General features: G+C 38.9%; 5 protein-coding genes across 8 annotated transcripts in view; all 5 read right to left on the bottom strand.

Moving 5' to 3' along the window:
• Nucleotides 1–2,222, bottom strand: part of loxl2b (lysyl oxidase-like 2b) — a 36,554-nt gene extending 34,332 nt beyond the window's left edge. Inside the window, exon 1 of the mRNA XM_035379218.1 lies at nt 1,953–2,222. The gene's annotated coding sequence lies outside the window, so the exon portion shown is untranslated. The remainder of the gene's footprint in view (nt 1–1,952) is intronic.
• A 1,914-nt stretch (nt 2,223–4,136) lies between these two features.
• Nucleotides 4,137–6,025, bottom strand: LOC118237177 (histone H1-like). The gene has a single exon (XM_035435650.1). The coding sequence runs from the start codon at nt 5,967–5,969 to the stop codon at nt 5,373–5,375; it is 597 nt and encodes a 198-aa protein (XP_035291541.1). The 5' UTR covers nt 5,970–6,025; the 3' UTR covers nt 4,137–5,372.
• A 2,042-nt stretch (nt 6,026–8,067) lies between these two features.
• On the bottom strand, nt 8,068–8,550 carry LOC118206785 (histone H4). The gene has a single exon (XM_035379858.1). It carries the CDS (start codon nt 8,486–8,488, stop codon nt 8,177–8,179), a length of 312 nt encoding a protein of 103 aa, XP_035235749.1. The 5' UTR covers nt 8,489–8,550; the 3' UTR covers nt 8,068–8,176.
• Nucleotides 8,551–8,833: 283 nt separating this feature from the next.
• On the bottom strand, nt 8,834–9,346 carry LOC118206966 (histone H2B-like). The gene has a single exon (XM_035380165.1). It carries the CDS (start codon nt 9,291–9,293, stop codon nt 8,919–8,921), a length of 375 nt encoding a protein of 124 aa, XP_035236056.1. The 5' UTR covers nt 9,294–9,346; the 3' UTR covers nt 8,834–8,918.
• Nucleotides 9,347–9,731: 385 nt separating this feature from the next.
• LOC118206965 (cytochrome b ascorbate-dependent protein 3) lies at nt 9,732–15,569 on the bottom strand. Of its 4 annotated transcripts, XM_035380164.1 has the most exons (7): nt 15,261–15,568; nt 14,899–14,959; nt 12,753–12,950; nt 11,973–12,181; nt 11,221–11,375; nt 10,535–10,700; nt 9,732–10,147 (listed from the first exon to the last, which is right to left on the bottom strand). In XM_035380164.1, exons 3-7 carry the CDS (start codon nt 12,937–12,939, stop codon nt 10,124–10,126), a joined length of 741 nt encoding a protein of 246 aa, XP_035236055.1. In that variant the 5' UTR covers nt 12,940–12,950; nt 14,899–14,959; nt 15,261–15,568; the 3' UTR covers nt 9,732–10,123. The 4 variants fall into 4 exon arrangements, with proteins under 4 accessions (XP_035236055.1, XP_035236053.1, XP_035236054.1 ...); XM_035380162.1 differs by lacking the exon at nt 14,899–14,959 and having other exon boundaries at nt 15,261–15,569; XM_035380163.1 differs by lacking the exon at nt 15,261–15,568 and having other exon boundaries at nt 14,899–15,221.
• Nucleotides 15,570–18,604: the final 3,035 nt, after the last annotated feature.

Below are 18,604 nucleotides of genomic sequence, written 5' to 3'. Positions count from 1 at the left end.
CACAACAGGAGTGGGATACCAGGGGAATGCATCCCTGAAGGTGATGGTGTTGAAGCTGTAACTTTCTTTGCTAGGAATGCATGCAGATACATTTTGCCCATCAAAGTGTTTCATACAGTTTAGCTGTAAAATAAATAAATAAATAAATAAATAAATTTTATATTGCTCTTGCAACATTAATCTGAACAACTTTATGATACTAAGGATAGAGTATAGTTCAGTAAATGTGTGCTAAAAAAAGATGATGAGAACTGGAAAGCAAAGGGCTCTAACGACAGTCACCTAGAATGAGCCAATCAAACAAAGACAGGGATCCAGGCAGAAATCTAAAATGCCTCATTTTCTGTTTATGGCCTCCTCTAGTAACTACAAGCTGTTTTCCTGTCTGAGGAGCTGACCCGGGCATTTCTTTACAGCTTCTTATCATGTTTTTGTAAAACTGGACAGCTTTTGTCTCTAGTCTCCAGCTGCCATATCACCCTGAAACGTTCTATTGAGTAATGGCTAAAACTAGAAATAGTTTTTGGGAAGGAAAAATCAGGATGCTGCTGGAAGTGTTCGTTGGAGAGCCAAAAGGGGGCAGTCTTTCCTCTGTGCCCAGCAGAAACCCACTGTAGCGATAGGGGCATTGTGCAGCAAGAGTTGCTGTCTCAGGTTTTACAGGACAATCACGCTGACGTTCCTGACTCAGCGGGATCACTCTGAATCCTGACACTTAAAAGTAAAATGGGGGTTCCTCGACGTGCAGGCCAAATTCCCAAAGGGTCTCTCTAAATCAATTTAATCACCTTCCAGTTTAACGGGCAAAAGAATTCTTTACATTATTCAATGTCAGCTGATGTAGTTTTACTCTCCCTAGTCCCTACCCAATCAGAAAGTGCTTTGAGATCTTTGATGTGTAATGCATGGATTTTCTTCTTTGGTAACAAAATAAAGAGACACTCTATTAGATATTAGGTGGAACATTTCTATCAGTAAACTGATTTGGAACTGCCTTACTGCAGAGTCTGCTCCTACAACAAATACATTCATTTTGAAAATGTGGTTTTTGGCACATTATATAGCACACAACCCTCCAGATTAGTAATATATTTTTGTCTTTTTTCCTACCCTTTAGTCACTACTTAGGATATTGAGATAAACAGAGAAACATATATATGGACACGTATTTTCTTTTCTCCAAGGCACGCATCTCAATATTTAAGCACTCAACAACAGCCCTAACTCACAACAATGGTGCATTGCAACTTTGTCCAAAGAATACTGATAAGCCCACGAAGGGCCACTGCCCTGGGGGGGGTTTAGGATATTTAATTTCGTCAGCACTCCCATTTCATAACCCTGCCATTCTTTCTCCCCACTTCCAGTAAAATGCAGAAGAACTTTTCTTAAAATGAGCTGGGATTGCTCCACAGTGAATATGTCACCATAGCAAATACCTTAAACATCTAATAAACTCTGCGTGCTGTTAAATAACAGGATGATAGTTTCTGACATAATGCCGTTAGAAAAATAAAAATAAAACGGCATTGGAAACATCAGTGCAAGACGCTAAACCTGCGCAACACTAGAATTAAACGCCGGTAGCCTAAATCATGCATTTCAGTAGTTCAATGCATCCCGCCGTGAATATGTACTAAAGAGAACTAATCAACTTTCACGCTTAAATTTGCACAATGCCATCTGTGGAAACAATAAAACCATTCAACCATGTTTTTGAAAAAGTAAAACAATCAAGTCAGGGAATCACCTCAACCGATACAGCTATTAAACGTGCTAAAGCCTATGCTTTCACTTTCGTGTAGAACGCAGATGAGCAATACGAGCAAAAGTGTAACGGAGGAAAGATGAGGAAAATGTCCAACGACGACTCGAGCTTTTCTCTCATCCTCGATTAAGCAAACCACCGATTTAATCAAATACCAGAACATTTAAAAAAAATGAACACTTACGTAATTTGAAATTTGGTGACGAAAAACCAGCAAAAAAGGGACTTCGGATATCACTTTGTATCGCTGATGCAGTGGTCAGCGAGCGGTATTCCTGACCCGGTATCTACAGGTCTTCCGAAGTTTTCTTCCTTTTTTTCTTCAGTGGACTTTCTCGACAAGACCTTCACTACATCCAGGATTATCAGTGGAGTTGCAGACCAAGTCACGCCTCGCGCAACTGCCCCGTTACGCCCACGGCAGTAATGACCTCATCGTTATCCCAAATAACTTTTCAACAGGAAAAGTAGCCAAAAAATTATCAGGCAATGGCACGATGCTCCATCTCACAGGAATAGCAACGTCATCGGTACGGTCTACGTGCTTTACTTGTGGATGCAAGTTGATCCCTAGAACCGTATTTCTGGTTATATTCCTCTTTTGTTGAACCCTATCACCAAACCGTTAATTAAAAGCACAGGCCACAATTTCACAGTATAAGAACAAGGCTTGAAATTTGGGAGTACGTTCACAGGGTGCACAGGATGCACCGTTCGATTACAGTTTAGACATTTTGGTCTACAACATTGAAGAGCGATACTTTCAATTGAAGGACTTCTATTGCTGACATTGTCATTGCTGTTACTAAATCATCTCCCAAAATAAAATCATATGATTCCTTGTTTTTCTCGTATTACGTTTCCTTGCCTCTGTGGTCAAAATTAACATAGTAGAACATTACGATAGAATACAATCTTGAATTATGTGGCATAGTTTACTACTAAATGAAGTCGACAGATAACTTGACTGTACCAGCAACTTCATGCGTTTTCTTAATTCTGTTCACCAAACACTCAATTGTGCTACCTAGAAACCTATTCAATGATATACTGCCATCTGGCGTAGTCTGCATTAATTACAGTGTACGAAACAAATCAACGTTTCAAGAATTTAGGCCAAACGTAGTCTACAGTACAGGACGTTTTGTCATAATGGTGCAGTATAGTTTTTAGAACACCTTTGTTCATATTTGGCGAAATTTCCTTCACATCCTGACAGATATCAATAAATTATTATTTTTTAAATAATAATAATCTAACTTTCTCTGACCCTTGGCTCTGAAATCAGCCTTCTCTAAAATTCTCCTTGCCTGAATGTTAACAACCAATCAAGACACCTCTCTGCAAGAAGTCCGGTCAGGACAACTCTCTGCCTCTCAATCATGCCGTGCGTTCACAGATCTGTCAGAGCAGAGATTCTGCAGAAATTATACTATGGCTAGCTAGTCGCCTAGAAAAAAAGAATGGCAGAGATCTGCCTTCATTTTGACTTTGACTACAATGGCGTATAGCCTACTGTACATAAAAATAAATTAATCAATAAATAAATAAATAAATAAAGACTGTCAAAGAAAAGATTTTAGTAGGAATTGAACCAAGAGAGAGACTGCAGTGGACACTTGTTTTCAGCAAGAGCTCAGGTACTTCAAGGGCTTCAGAAGTGACGCTTTGTTATTGCCCTGTGTGATATAAATTTAGCTCGCTAATGATAATACTATCTAAAATGCATTTTAATGTGTTTATAACAAAACTATGTATGTAACTGAAGGTGAACAATGGAAAGGTACTGGAGAGGAATGGCCTGTGAAGAGGAAGAAAACAATATGGGTAAAACAGGGAGATTGCCACAGGCGTTTAAGAAGGTCATGAATGTGTAAATGTGACTTGAGAGATATACTTTGTAAATGAATCAAAATCATAGTAAAAAGTACATTTGCTATAAGCATATAACCAGATGGTATAAGGTTACTGGATATATAATATTTGGATGCTCCAAGTGATTAATGGAACTGATGTTCTTAATCAGATACTCAGACTCATGCAATTCAGTCATACTCTCTGGATTAATTCAGCATGTTATCTCAATAGATCCTACTTTGTTTGCACTATCACAATGTGGCAACCAAAAGTATGTTTAATTTAATAAGAATTTATTGCATTTTCACTTAGCAATAGATGCACCTTATATTAAATATAGGCCTAATAAATTAAACAAATATTGTGCATTAGTGTGTGAATACTATCTGCATTGTAAACACGCCAAATAATATCAGTGAAGCAGCATTTGTGCTTAACTGATGCCAGTGATCAATCAGTTATTTTTTTAATAGCATTCAGTATGAACATTTTTTCAATAAAAAAAATCCAGTACAAATTACAATTCACATTTATTTCCATGATGGCAGTAATGGGTATATTAGCTGCCACAGTATGAGGTGACAGGTATGTTTTACAACGATTGTTCCATTCCATACACCATTCAGCCATGACAAGGATGTCCCACAAGTTGGTAAAAATTGACTCAAAATGTACAGATTTCCCATGGTGTAGATGAAAATGTCAGGGAAATGCCAGTCTCCCTAAGACCCAGTAGTATAATGCTACAGGACACTATGTTACAGGACACTATCAGGCTATAGAGAAATACGTTATATTTCCTATTTTAAACCATATGGGTTTTCCTCATGATTCTGCTAAGGTCCAGCCGTTAACTGACCCTTACTCAAATGTCTTGGGAACGTGACGTTTCCATAAACGGTAGCACATGCAAGAAGCACGCTTAAACGAAAAATCATTGGCTAGTGAAAAAAAAACCCTCCCCATCCCAATGATGTGGTTCGCACCTTTTCCAACCAATGAAGTCAATCCTTTTAGGCGTTGGTAGAAATGTGTGAAACCCTATGGGCGCGTAATAATCGTCTACCGGCGGCGTGCAGTAACTTGAATTTAACGGCCGACCGATTGCAACATTTTGTTCCACTCTAGTTTCTGGATGTGTCAACATGGCACATTTTTCAAATAGGAAGCTTGTCATGCAGTGTAGACTAGCCTATAACGTTATTCCCGCTCTAGATTCCCTGTAAAAAAAATGCATTAATACGGAATCTAATTGAAAAGAAATAGAAAAAACAGCCTGCATGTGTTATCACATTTCAATTGTCTTTAAGCACTGTCCTATCCCGTGCCTGCCCATATTTTGAAGAAATCAGACTTATCTACTTGTGAAGGCGACTTAAAGTTAGCCCTCTTAGGGTTAGGTCATGCAATACCAATAATTTATGGGCAATGGGCCAGTCTTGAATTCAGTAGTAGTCTATGTTATATGGGACTCCATGTCAGGTGTTCTCTTTTATCCAACTAATTTTAGAACTGTTGATATATGTAAAAGCCTCTGCATATTCGACAGTAGGCCTAGATAGGGTTTAAATTTTAAATTAAACAAATTAAACTGTTTATGCAGAGTTGAACAATAACATAGGCCTACATGTCTCATAAACATTGAAAAGAGAACACAATTCACAAACAAATGGATAGTCTACTTTTTGGAAATTGTGGTGGCTCTTATAAGAGCCTTTGGTTTTTTTAAATTGTATCAACTGGCCGTTTACTTCTTTTTGGAGGCTGTCTTCTTGGGTTTGGTCTTCTTTATCGGTTTTTTCTTAGCCGTCTTGGCCTTCTTGGGGGATTGAGATACTTTCTTCACAACAGTCTTTTTGGCTTTCTTAATCGGACTCTTTGTCTTCTTAGTTACTACCTGCTTCTTTACAGCCTTTGTAGTTTTTTTAGCCACGGGTTTCTTGGCTGCCGGTTTCTTCGTTTTCTTGGGCACTGGCTTCTTTGCTGCCGGCTTCTTAATTTTAGGAGGGGGCTTTTTCTGCGTAGTCTTCTTTGCCTGCAACTTCTTCCCAACTCTGAAGGACCCTGAAGCGCCAGTTCCCTTTACCTGCACTAAAGCCTCTTTATCCACCAGGGTCTTCAATGTAGTTCTGAAACGGCTTTTATTTTTCTCTACATCGAAATTATAACTTGTCAAAATCTTCTTTATGGCAGGAACAGATAACCCTTTACGTTCCGTTGATTCAGAAACTGCTTTCAAAATAAGATCGGACAAGCTAGGACCACTTTTCTTTTTTCTGACAGCAGATTTCTTCTTAGGACTCTTCGCAGAAGCTGCGGGGGGTGCTGGAGCGGTTTCTGCCATCCCTGAAGTGTAGAAGTGTTTTTTTTCTCTCCTGGACCGAATGTCAGTCAGACGCTGTATTCACGACATACAGCAAAGGGCGGAACTTAAATGCAAGATGAGAACCCTGTAGACTCAACTATCTGTACAGCGGCTCCGAGTACAAGAAAATACTCTTGGGTTGTGTTTTCTTCTCAAAGAAAACTTCAAATTTCTGAGTCAAATAAGTACATGTAAGCTAAATAAAACATGTGCACCAATATTAAACATCGGTATGCTTTAGGTGCCAGAAGGTTAAACATATATCGCCTCTAGAGTTTCTCTAGAAACACGAAAAGATTCTGAACATCGCCGGGAAACTATCCTGCTCCGACTCCACTTCTTCCATTGTTTCAGAAATAATATCATTAACGTTCCACCTAAAATTCTAAATAACAATTCGACGCCACAGAAAAGATTCTACTTTGCATTTTAGTAGCAGTTTTAAAGTTAAACTGTTAAACATGTAGAAATTCAAACACTTTATCTAAGGCGTAGTTAACACAGCTCATCATTGGTCGCCCTTTCATTCCTTCCTAATCGGCATGGAGCATTCCTTGTTTGATCATTTTTATTTAGTGATTTTATTTCACTTCACGTTTAATTTTAGGGTATTCTTTCGTTTCTTTTGGGACTGATATAACAGATGTGTTGAAACCTGCCATTCAATATTTTTTTCGGGTACTTTCACGTGAGCGCTTGCTATTGTTACACATGCAGATGTATATTGTCCTGACATTTTATCAGTTTGTGATATTAGGCCAGTGTTTCTAAAACTAGGTCCTGCGAGACCCATATGTATGCAGAATTTCCTTCCAACCACAATTGTAGTAGCCTACCGGAATTTTAATAAGCTGATATTTTTTCTTAATTAAGCTTTTTACGTTTTGATGGATCATTTACTCTTAAGAGCAGCATGTCAGTAACAGCTATGGATGATGTGAATAACGAAAGTCCTATATGCCAATTCACATTGGGCTACGTGTATTGCAAACTAATAGGCTACATAAAGAGAAATAACAATTTTTAACAAATCAAACTGAAGACTGAGGCGACTCAATTGGCTCCTGACTGGTATAAGTATGGACAAATGGCCACTGAAATGAATTTGCTTCATACTAAAGAAATAAAAGACAAAGCAAATGATGATCCGCCATTGTGTTAAAATGTTTCAGGAAAATATTAGGAAATGACACGTGTTCAGCCATTTTAATTGAGCAAAATAGTGTCCAATTGTGTCAGAAGTGTCAAATCTTATCCGAAAAAGGCCGATGTGGGTGCAGATTTTTATTTTATTCCAGCGATACACCTGATTCGACTAATTAACTAATCATGGGCTTCAATCAAGACCTTGATATAATCAGGTGTCTAAAACCTGGACTAAAACAAAAAGCCTGCAGCCACATCGACCCTTTTCTTGGATAATATTTGATTCCCTTTATACAAATAGATTCACGTCGTACCGTTAGTGATATGGTTTCGAAATGGTGGTCACTTTGTTCCTAAATAAGATTCAACAATTCCCTGAACAGAGTAACTGAAGCTATATTATATGTATGCGGAAGTGCGAACCTCCACGTTAAATTTGTCATAGTTTGATACCTTTGGTAAAGTAGTTGTCCACTTAACATAATTCCTACATAGGCCTATAGTAGAGTTACTTGACAAACATGACAATTTGCTCAGACAAATGGCATTATCGACATGCACCGTCTCAAATTCTTGGCTGTTACGGCTATTGTGTTCAAATGAGTAAATGCCTAATAGATCGGCGATCTTTACCCATATGGCGTTAGGAGTAAAATCTCAGCGACAGTAGTGTGGCTACATGTTACTGTTCTTAAACTATGGCACTGAATGGCCATTATATTATACGTGTATCTTGTAAGCTTTGTGAGTAGAAAGTCTGCTTATTCAGTAATACAATCGACCAGTTATACACTTTGATGCGTGTACACAACTTTCATTTATTACGTCTAGAGGCAGGAACAATAAAAAAAAAAACCCGTTCAGCCGGGTTTATGCCCGAAGATCTGATATGGACGTAGTCAAACAACTTTTACGTTTTATCCCATTAATAATAGTTCTACTAGCTAACAAGTAACATGCATCAATGGAAATGCACTCTTCCACAGATTGTATGGGCGGCTCTTAAAAGAGCCTTTGATTTACTATTGATACGGGTCAACCTAACCTCCGAAACCATACAATGTGCGCCCCTGACGTTTTAGGGCATACACAACGTCCATCGCCGTAACAGTTTTTCGTTTCGCGTGCTCGGTGTATGTGACTGCATCGCGAATGACGTTCTCCAAGAACACTTTGAGGACTCCTCTGGTTTCTTCGTAGATAAGACCAGATATACGTTTCACACCACCACGACGAGCGAGGCGGCGAATAGCTGGTTTAGTGATACCCTGAATGTTATCACGAAGCACCTTACGATGTCGTTTTGCGCCACCTTTCCCGAGACCTTTACCTCCTTTTCCCCTTCCAGACATCCCTGCTGATTTTCTTCAGTCGCTTCTCAATGTGAAATACTGATCGCTTTGCAAGGCCTTATTATAGATGAAGAGCGGACCTATTTGAAAACTACCATGCAGTGAAACCCATAAAGAGGAAATGATTGGTTGACTCAACTGCTGCATAATTAACCCTTGCAATCCCTTTCCATCATGAAGAAAAACAGAAAAAATTGACTTAAACATGCGCGGAACGATTGTTTGAAATAATTCTGATTCATGTCGTTACATGTTGTAGCCTACTAAAGAGCGTTTAACGCACTACAGAAGATCACCCAACATCTACAGGGTTCCGATAACAGCCACACACGTACACATGCACACTTGACACAAATGGAACAGCTTCTTTTATTTAGTTTTGGGTGGCTCTTAGAAGAGCCTTTGGGTTGGTTAAAAGGAAGAGGCGTTTTCACTTGGAGCTCGTGTACTTGGTGACAGCCTTGGTACCTTCAGACACTGCGTGTTTGGCAAGCTCTCCAGGCAATAAAAGGCGTACAGCCGTCTGAATCTCCCTGGAAGTGATTGTTGAGCGCTTGTTGTAGTGAGCCAAACGGGACGACTCACCAGCAATTCGTTCAAAGATGTCATTGACGAACGAATTCATGATACCCATCGCCTTAGATGATATGCCAGTGTCAGGATGCACTTGCTTCAGCACTTTATACACGTAAATCGCATAACTCTCCTTCCTAGACTTTCTGCGTTTTTTGCCTCCTTTTCCGGCGGTCTTTGTGACCGCTTTCTTCGAGCCTTTCTTCGGCGCGGCTTTAGACGGTTCCGGCATTTTTCCTTTTGTTGCTCCTTCAGGTTGAAGTACTCAACTGAGTTATGCTTTAAATTGCTTCCTAGTATTTATAACGCTTGTATGCAAATAAGTGACTGGATGGTGGCATGTTTTCCTATTGGCTAGTGACCCAACATATGCCTTCATTCGTCAGTCATTGGTTAATTTCGAAATATTTTGTTGGACTTTCGTAATGGTCTTTTCTGATAGGTGTATGGGAATCATATGGTAGCGAATTGTACCATATACTTTCAACATCACGTGGTCTCGACTGTGACTACTTACCTCCCCGTTCAGTTTCCAGTTTCAACCGGATTTTTTAACAAAGGAAAAAAGGCTGGAGATATGTATGACTATACATGATTGGAAAATAACGTGCATAATTGAATCGTATATACTGATTCATATGTTAATGTATTACACATAGACATACATATATAAAAATGCATTTACCATTTTTTATTTGTATTGACACTTAAATGCAAGTCCTGATGAAATTTTGAGCAGAACGCAACTTTAATTCCTTTTGAAAACGCAGCCACTATTAGCGAAATATAATCTAAAAGAGTAGTTTATTCAGCCATTTATATTTATCGTTCTCATTGTTTCTTGGCATGTACAAGCTCACAATACTCATTTTTGCAGGAGACGAGAAAATGTGGTGTTTCCGGGAGTGTCTTCAAAATAGAGAACAGAATGTGAAAAAAATCCTGGTCTTCAACAAGGGATATGGGAGGAGGTATATTGTTTTTGTTGAACGATTTAGGAATAGTTTATTTAAAAAGAAGGAAAAACAAAGTCCTCATTAGAGAAGGGTGTGTGCTCTCTCATCAGCTGTCCTCTCCAAGCAATGGCTGAAAATAATGGCAAACAATTATAGAAAATGTTAGGAAAGTCTTTCTATAAGGTTAACTGACAGTAACTATGCACTGGTTCACTGTTATGTGTAAAGACAGGGATTAAATAAATTTTTCTGCAAATACAGATGAAAAACGTATTCAACAAAGACAGCGTAATTAAGCATAATATAAGATTACTGTAAATGATGTAATTATCTGTGTATTTATGTCCCGCAATAGTCATCCTGTCATACAACATACACATCCCTCTCTGCATGTTGGTTTGTATTTAAAATCACATACTAAATTACCACAGTTATAAAACATTTGGGTTTATTATTTGGTTTTATCAACACAATGAAGTCATTCATGCTTTGCTGGATGTATCTCTGTAATACTTACTTTAGACAATTCCTCATGCACCGCTTCTGGCCGTTGCCACGTCTGATTGGACAAGATTTTCAGGACAACCAATCCAAATGCTATGATAAGGACACCTAATGAGTTTGCAAACACAGCCTCTGGGGGCAGCATGGAATATGGCTGTGTCCCATTGGTGCTTCCCTTCCTGGGGAGAGAGCCAATAGTTAATGTTGACTGGGGAAATACTCATCTAGGCTATTGCAGCAAACACACTGCTAATGATTTTAAACTATGGACTTTTAATCAATTTGGGTGTCACAGGATTTAAGTCACTTTGCAGGTGGCCTTACAATGCATGACAAAAATTAAAGGAATAATTAAAACATTTTGAACAAGACAGTTAAGACAGAACAAAGTTCTTATTCTGCCAGTACAGAAGGATTTGGAATTGGTCTTTTTTTGCTTAATAAGCAATATGGAAATTTACATTTTAACCAATATGGGGCACATTTCTTTAGTGGGCTGCCAATCAGAAGTGAACTTGAAGTGAATACCCACTACAGAACAGACAACATTGTCAAAGCTCCTGCCCTCATGTTTAGAAATGGCAAACTTTACATCAAGGAAATTTGAAAAAACATACGTGTACATCCTTATGGCTTAATGAACACTTCCGGGAACTAAGAAATTGCGCGGGGCCTTACTGGGTTTTATCGGACACTTACAGTACAAAAAACAGCTTCTCGTTGATGCCGGATATGCAGGCCGCGATGCTGAGGGTGAAGATGAAGCCGCCCATCCACACGTGGAGGGGCTTCACCAGCCTGCGGAACGCCATCGGGGAACAGGGGAGGAGGAAGGCAGCCAGGCCCAGCGCCCACTAACCACACAGACACAGACAAGGCGATAACCATCCGCCCTGCCTCCGAGTGTGCGAATATGATTCTTAAAGCTACGGCAGAAGATCCTTATCTGGACAACCAGGAAATGTAACAGCGAGATACTGAGCAGGGTTCTCCCCAGTCCACTTTTCTACAAAACTGCCAAAGCTGTTTTATGGAAGTGCTTTATCTATCTAAAACCCTGAAAATGAGGAACTTTTATCTTTAATCTGTGTATTGCACTGAAGTTCTCCAATAGTGTTGAGGGCGTTTTCACACATGGTTCGTCTGACTGAGTCCGAATCTGAGTTCTTCTGTACAAGCTAACTGAAACCAAATATTACAGCATATTACACATGGGTTATCAATATATAAAATGCTGGTGATGCAATTACTTGAAATGCTTTTATATAAGAGAATTCATTAAAAAGGCAGGCAGTTATTTTTTGGGGTAGCCTAGCCATGTGTGGTTGCTTCTACTTCTCATGGTTGCTGTCAGCAGCTGCTACAAAACACATCACGTGTATCATGGCCTTACAGGTCTGGGTCGTGTGACAGGGATCATGCAGTGGGGGTGGTTGCCATGACAGCTTTACCTGTGCTGCAAAGAGGGCTGCTGTGCAGATACCCAGCCAGCTGTGCAGTGAGTAGAGATTAGGGGTGCCATTGGCGTTGTGAAAACTGAAAACAGCGCACAGACCCAGGACGGTCAGGAGCAGAGCCAGGAAGAGCATGCTGGCGTGCACCAGCTTCCAGCGCAGCTTGTTCTGACCCCAGGTGAGCGGGATGCGGTACACTACTGCCGCTGATGAGGACAGGCGGAGAGGAGGCACACGTTTATTCAACAGAGTAAAGCATACAGATCAATTTCAAAACCACCAGCCGAGGTAACTACGGCAATCATGCTAGCAGAGGGTGAACGAGGGATGTCATTTGGAAGAATATGTACTTCACTGTAAATGTCTGCAAATTCTGTGAAGCAAATGCAATTTCCTGTAGTGTGATATTTGGTTTCCACTGGCACTTCTAACTTAGTGTTGAATACATGATAGTTTCAATCAAAATCTGGCAAAAGGAAGCCAAGTCAATCCTGGAACGTACACTTAAATTCATAGATATCCGAGTCAAATTTACAAAATATAAACTCAGCTTGGAAAGGTCCAGATAAATGCGAGTTTTTCATACATGAACTATGGCAAATATTAGGTTTAGCCAGTACTGGCTGCCATAGGATTTTTTCCATTTACTTTTTCATTTCTTTTTATTGTGCACTTTAAAAAAAAGGCTGAAGAAGCCTGCTTGTTTATATATAGTTTTTTAAATTTTTTTATACTGCCAATCCAAAAATAGGACTAATTACAGAGCCCTTCTCTTACCGTTCCCATACAGCACCACCAGCCCGGTCACCATTAGGACAGGATGCCAATTGAACTGGAGCGCCGTGCCATCCCACGCGAAGCCCCCGCGCCACGCGGAGTTCCAGTAGGACACGAAGACCACGCAGAGGAAGCCCAAGCACAGGCACAGCAGGTAGGACAAGTAGAAGAGCAACACGGAGTTCATTCTGGGACACTCTGAAAGAGGGCCAGGGAGGGAGGTTAGGGGACAGGCGGTGCTGCTCTTCCGATCAGCTAAATCAGCTACTTGAGAGTGTAGGAGGCACACGTTTGTTGTGTAAAGTTATGGAAATTCTGAATCATCCTGAATAAACATACACTTATCACACACATACACAAAAAATATCCAACTCATCAGCCAGTCTTAGATATAGAATTAAGTTTCAAACTCCATGTTATGTAACTGAGTATTAGACTAGCAGCTAAAAATAAACCCACATGCAATCAATAAAAAATACACATGGTGTACTGTGTAGAACAGTCAGAGAGAAAACAATTTTCACTGAAGTTTGTTACTTCTGTTAGTTTATTGCAAATTATACATATGCTGCATACAGTCAAAATGTTGTTTCAAGAGTACACAACTTCATATTTCATTTTGATGAATTGTGCTGAAATTGGCTTCTCTTCTGCAATAGTAATGATACATTTTGACAAATTATGACATTCCATATTGGCCTGCATTTTTAACACATTTCATTCCATCTTCATGTTTGAGCACTCTTTCCAGGGACCAAAGTTATCAGTTTTCTACAAGTTCTATCAGTTTTGATATATGAAATGGACTACTTAATCAGTTTTAGAACAGGAAATATAAGATTGAAATGCAAAATGCACAGAAAAGTCTGTGACGATATCATAAGTATTATACCTTTTCTGCTGAATTCTGCTGAATACTTCCTGAATTTCTTTGATGTCCACGGCCAGTTCCCATCCAGCAGTTTGACTAGAGCGAGTACAAGCCACTGCAGACAACTACACTGACAGGTGCATTTCATGTATGCTCAAGTTTATCATGAGAAACAGGAAACATCAGTCAGTCCGTTGTGTGTATCGGGACTATATCAGGAGGATCCACTTCCCCTCTTGCTAACAGCTGTGTGTGGGAGTGACCGCCTGATTGTGTGTAGTCAGACTGGACTGGAGGCAGGGTCGTTACTAAGATCGTGCTTGGTGGGCACTAAAGCAAGTTTAATGTAGGCAGGGGCTTTCCAGACCAAGCTTTATGTGACTTGTGCAAGACCTAAGACATACTGACTGTTTGGAAAACACCCACAAGCATCCCCAAAGCTTGACATACTGTCAGATTACACATGACGACCTTTCCTGGAATATATTGGCCATGAGATGCAGTATTGGGTTAATTCAGAAATTTTCCATGAAACTATTAGCTTATCTGACTTTTTTTTTTTCTTCTTTTTTTGGAATTCATTGTTTTCTGGGATTCATGTTAACATAGCTTATTAATTAATCAATAAGCACAATCATTTACGTACCCTGAAATTTTAGCTATACTACTTGAATAGCGCATGAATCAATAGCACCAATAACTGAAACACATTACTGTGTATGATTATGAGAACTTCATGGCAGAACTATAGCCTATTACCTCAGTTAACCCCTTTTCGTTACGCATAACCCTCCCCGGCCCCGCTCAAATCAGATAACCATTGCCAGACCTCAGGAATGACATGCAATAAATAGTCGGTTGAGATAGTGTGAAAACAATCCATTAGAATTATTTAATATCAGTAAACTAACAGTGGGCTATTCAGGTTGAGAAAATGTGAATTTTCGGTGGAATATCTTTTTAAACAGGAAGTTTGCGTCCAAGAATGACACGATGAAGCAGAATTTGGATTACATCCAATATCGTAGTTCTCTCCTGTAGACCAACCGGTTTTGTTAGTTTTGTAGGAACCCTTTGAACAGCCGACTTCTTGTAAAGCTACAAATTAGATATGGGCATTTTAATTCGCTTTGAACACCGTGCCACTCCCCAGCACTTTGTTTTTACAGCTAAAGTATCTCGCATACAAACAACGTTTTACAAGACATCCGGTTTAATGACTATCACTATGGAGAATCATGCCAAACGTTTTAGTTTGTAAATGTTATGCTTTACCTTGATTGCGACCTTCCTAGGAAAGTTGTAGCCCATGTAGGTAGCTCGCTGGGTTGCCAGCCTGAATAAAAAAAGCCGCGTGACGGCTGTGTATAAAGGAAGCAGCCAAACTTGTGACGCATACAGCAAAAAAGCGAAATTATCTGGTTCCCTTTTGTGGTTTGCACGGATTTAAAGAATAGCCTATGTGGGTAAATTTGAAGAAATTCAGTTTCATTCCTACACCTCACACTTTTCCATCGTGGCTGACCAAGCGAAACCTGGCAGCCCTTATGGTAAATTACAGCAATGAACACAGCAACTCAAGACGGTAAAAACATGACATACGCAAAAACAAAACGAAAAACAACACTGATACTCACGTTCAACGAGTAATTTTAGCATATGTCTTCATATTAATTACAGAGTGTTAAGTACGGATATCAAGCTTGAGAAATATTCAACTGTCGTCAACTATATTGATGGCTACTTTGAAGTTAGCCCAACTCGTCTTTTCGCAATGTGCGACGGATAATGTAGTCCAAAGTCCACCTGTACGTACGATCTCTGTAGTCCGGGCATTGTTTCGTATAAGCATATTATGCTGTTATATAACTTTCTTAATAAGAAACAATGCATGTATCGTTCAGAACCGGTTCAAAACATACGATGGGCAGTGTTGTGGGGAAATCCAGGCTTTTTATACAACATCGCCCTCTGCTGACTGCAATGTTATATTATGAACGACCATACGTGTAGAACGTTTAGTCTAAATCCAAATGACAGGCCTCAATGTTCAATTTCGATTTTTTGTTCGGATGCGATCGTTCTGCATTGACTGCTTAGAAGAAAATAGATGTTGTGTAACATGTAGGCAAATAAGTAAGTAAGTAAGTAAGTAAGTAAGTAAGTAAGTAAGTAAGTAAATAAATAAATAAATAAATAAATAAATAAATAAATAAATAAATAAATAAATAAATAATAAATAAATAAATCGGATTTGAGCCACTTTAGACTGTAATCTGAACGAAGCCTTTTTATGTTAAGCAGCACCTACAGAGGCTATTCAGCCATGAACTATTAAATAATAGATAGGCTATACATTGGTACTGCACATGCTGTATAATTCCACTTTATCTACTGGAAGCGTATCTTAAACCAATAGTCTTCATGGAAGCGCAGTTATTTCAAGAGACAATACAAAAGGCACTACTGAAAAAACATAGTTTCCATGCGACAATCTGTTTGAAACTCAAGGAATTCAAAAGGCAACAGTACTGTTGCCTTCTTACACTAGTTTATTGCATGGTTTTCACTCAATGCCATTTGAAAGTAAAATAATTTAGTCCACGTTTATCTGAGACAAATGAAATAACTTTGATGCAAATTGAGTTGAGCTAGATAAGAGCTCTTAAGTTACTCAGTTTGGTTGTTGTACTGTTTGAAATGTGGCAAGCTGTCAATTTTGTGCCACTACAACCCTAGGGGGCACTACAGCAACACTTCAAAAAATTTCAAATAATTACGTACAATAGTTTAAAAAAAGTGAATTTACATTTAGTACTTTATTGATCTATTGATTGAAATTTCTTTCACTTTAAATTAATCTGGATAAGAGCGATCTGATAAACAAATGGAATGTAATTTAATTAAATTCAAATAGGACAAATTTTGCTTTGTATTGAATAAATAGCTCTGAACTTTGCATTAAAATGCTTGTGGTTCAATTTTATTTTTTGGTACATATAATCTGCTAATTATTGTATCATAAACATCAGCTCTGTGTAGTTAAACGAGAATGGAAAGAACAGTTTGTAATCTTATTTAAAATTGCATAGAGGACAAAGCAAGGTGTAGAAAAAGCAGAACGTGTTTGAAGGAGAACATTTCCTGAAAATTAAGAAAAAAAAGAAAAAAAATCAAGTGTTCATATTTTAGTTATGTCATTGCATGAGTCTTCATTATGAATTCAGAAAATAAATCTGAATTTCAGGTGTAAAGCTGCACTGTGGGTGTGTTACAGATGTGTAATTGCTATGTCTTAGATGCAGGGCCACTCCTTCGTGTCTGTACACACAAAGAGCAGCTGTGTTAGCGTGACACAAGCTAAGAGCCACCGCTTAGTATGACATGTGCTGCTGTCAGCATGTACTACTGTTATGAGGGCACATTACAGATACACAAACACTGTGTACGTCACAGATGTAACGCTGTAGTGCTAAAGGTAAAGGAGCTGCCCTGTTGGTTCATGTCGCTTGAAACGTCTGGCTGAAGAACGGTTGCACCTAAAGAATACTCTGCTGTTGCCCAGGATTTCAATATTCAAAATGTCAGGGTGAGTATTGAGCTAAGATAAGGACTCTGTGTGCCTCTGTTTCCCTGCTGTAGGTGTTTTTGCCTGCCCATGAGCTATGAGGCTGTGGTGGGTAACTGTCTATTTGGCCATCCTTTCCCCCCTGCCATTACATGGCACAGTAGGACAAGTGGTAAAGGACTTGACGGACAAGGGTCCTTGCAGATCACCCTTCTTCACTGGTCGAGAACCAAATGGCTTTGAGAAAACATCGACTGAGATGGATCACATTTGCAACTGCTTTGGGAGTAAATGTTTCTTTGTGGCTGTGCTTCAAATACAGAGGGGCATACCAATATACCTGGCGTATGGAACGGAAGAGGGGTGGTTTTTCGATTTCTCCATTAAGGACTTAGTAAACAGGATTAGCAGCTGGTTCAGTGACGTGGGGGTAAGAGGATTTTATTTGCTCACTGGCCATCAAACGCTTTCCTTTCAGCATATTAGCAGTGCTTTAGGATATCTTTCAATAGCCTCCATTATTAATGTATTATAAATGAACAGTTTGTCAAAAGTCACACCGGTTATGCTGATGTTTGCAAGTTTGATAACAAAGCAGAGCATAGCATGCTTTAAATTTAGGGAATAGGAACACATTACTGAAATGTTTGCTGCTGAAGTACATCTTAAATGTATTGTCCTTTGACAAAATATACTAAAAGCATACTTCATTTGTTGTAGTATGTATGTAATATCTTTAAGGGGTTAAGCTGAAATATATTTTTATGATATAATTTGCTTAACAGATCTTGTACCAATCTGACATAAGTTATGCAAATATATCTCTGCTGGCCTTCTCTGACATTGTTAGTAGTGTAAAGTTCTTCTCATTATCCAACCCTGAGATGGTGCCATTGGAGAATACACACTGAATACACAATAGCCATAATTCAATGTTCATTTACTATCAATGCGTGGTTGAGAAATGTTTTGATCCAAAATGATTATTCAAGCTAATTATCCAAATATGAAGTGCATTGGCCTTATTATTGATGCAGTTATAATTTTGATGAAAACTGCCTGGATTAATATTAATTCTGAATGTGTATATTTTTTAAATGAATATGGTGGCATACATATCCATGTTTTAAAGTAAAAAATATGTTGTATTTATTTTGTACATTTATACATGATTTCATCTCATTTTTATAGGTGACCAACACAATCACAAGGAAGGAAATAAACTTCACCGTCAAAAGAATATGGTTAAGGAGAGGAACCGCCAACCAAGTTCCAGCAGTCACTTACATAGTATGTCGTGCCATTCCTTCTGATGAGAGCAAGTGGAGCATTGATTTCATTGGAAACCAGGCTAATGTGCACCATGTGTCCTTGTGTGCATCTCATCACACGAGTGGCATCAAAACATTTGAA

The sequence above is a fragment of the Anguilla anguilla genome, chromosome 10 (genome assembly GCF_013347855.1).
Source record: "Anguilla anguilla isolate fAngAng1 chromosome 10, fAngAng1.pri, whole genome shotgun sequence".
NCBI lineage: Eukaryota > Metazoa > Chordata > Actinopteri > Anguilliformes > Anguillidae > Anguilla > Anguilla anguilla.
This window is presented reverse-complemented; position numbering and strand designations above follow the sequence as displayed.

Coding starts and splice junctions, on each gene's coding strand:
- LOC118206966 (XM_035380165.1), bottom strand. CDS start 9,293: ATGCCGGAACCGTCTAAAGCCGCGCCGAAGAAAGGCTCGAAGAAAGCG.
- LOC118237177 (XM_035435650.1), bottom strand. CDS start 5,969: ATGGCAGAAACCGCTCCAGCACCCCCCGCAGCTTCTGCGAAGAGTCCT.
- LOC118206965 (XM_035380161.1), bottom strand. CDS start 13,771: ATGAAATGCACCTGTCAGTGTAGTTGTCTGCAGTGGCTTGTACTCGCT. Junction 12,951..13,644: donor AGCAGAATTCAGCAGAAAAG/GTATAATACTTA, acceptor GCCCTCTTTCAG/AGTGTCCCAGAATGAACTCC. Junction 10,701..11,220: donor GAGAAGCTGTTTTTTGTACT/GTAAGTGTCCGA, acceptor CTCTCTCCCCAG/GAAGGGAAGCACCAATGGGA.
- LOC118206785 (XM_035379858.1), bottom strand. CDS start 8,488: ATGTCTGGAAGGGGAAAAGGAGGTAAAGGTCTCGGGAAAGGTGGCGCA.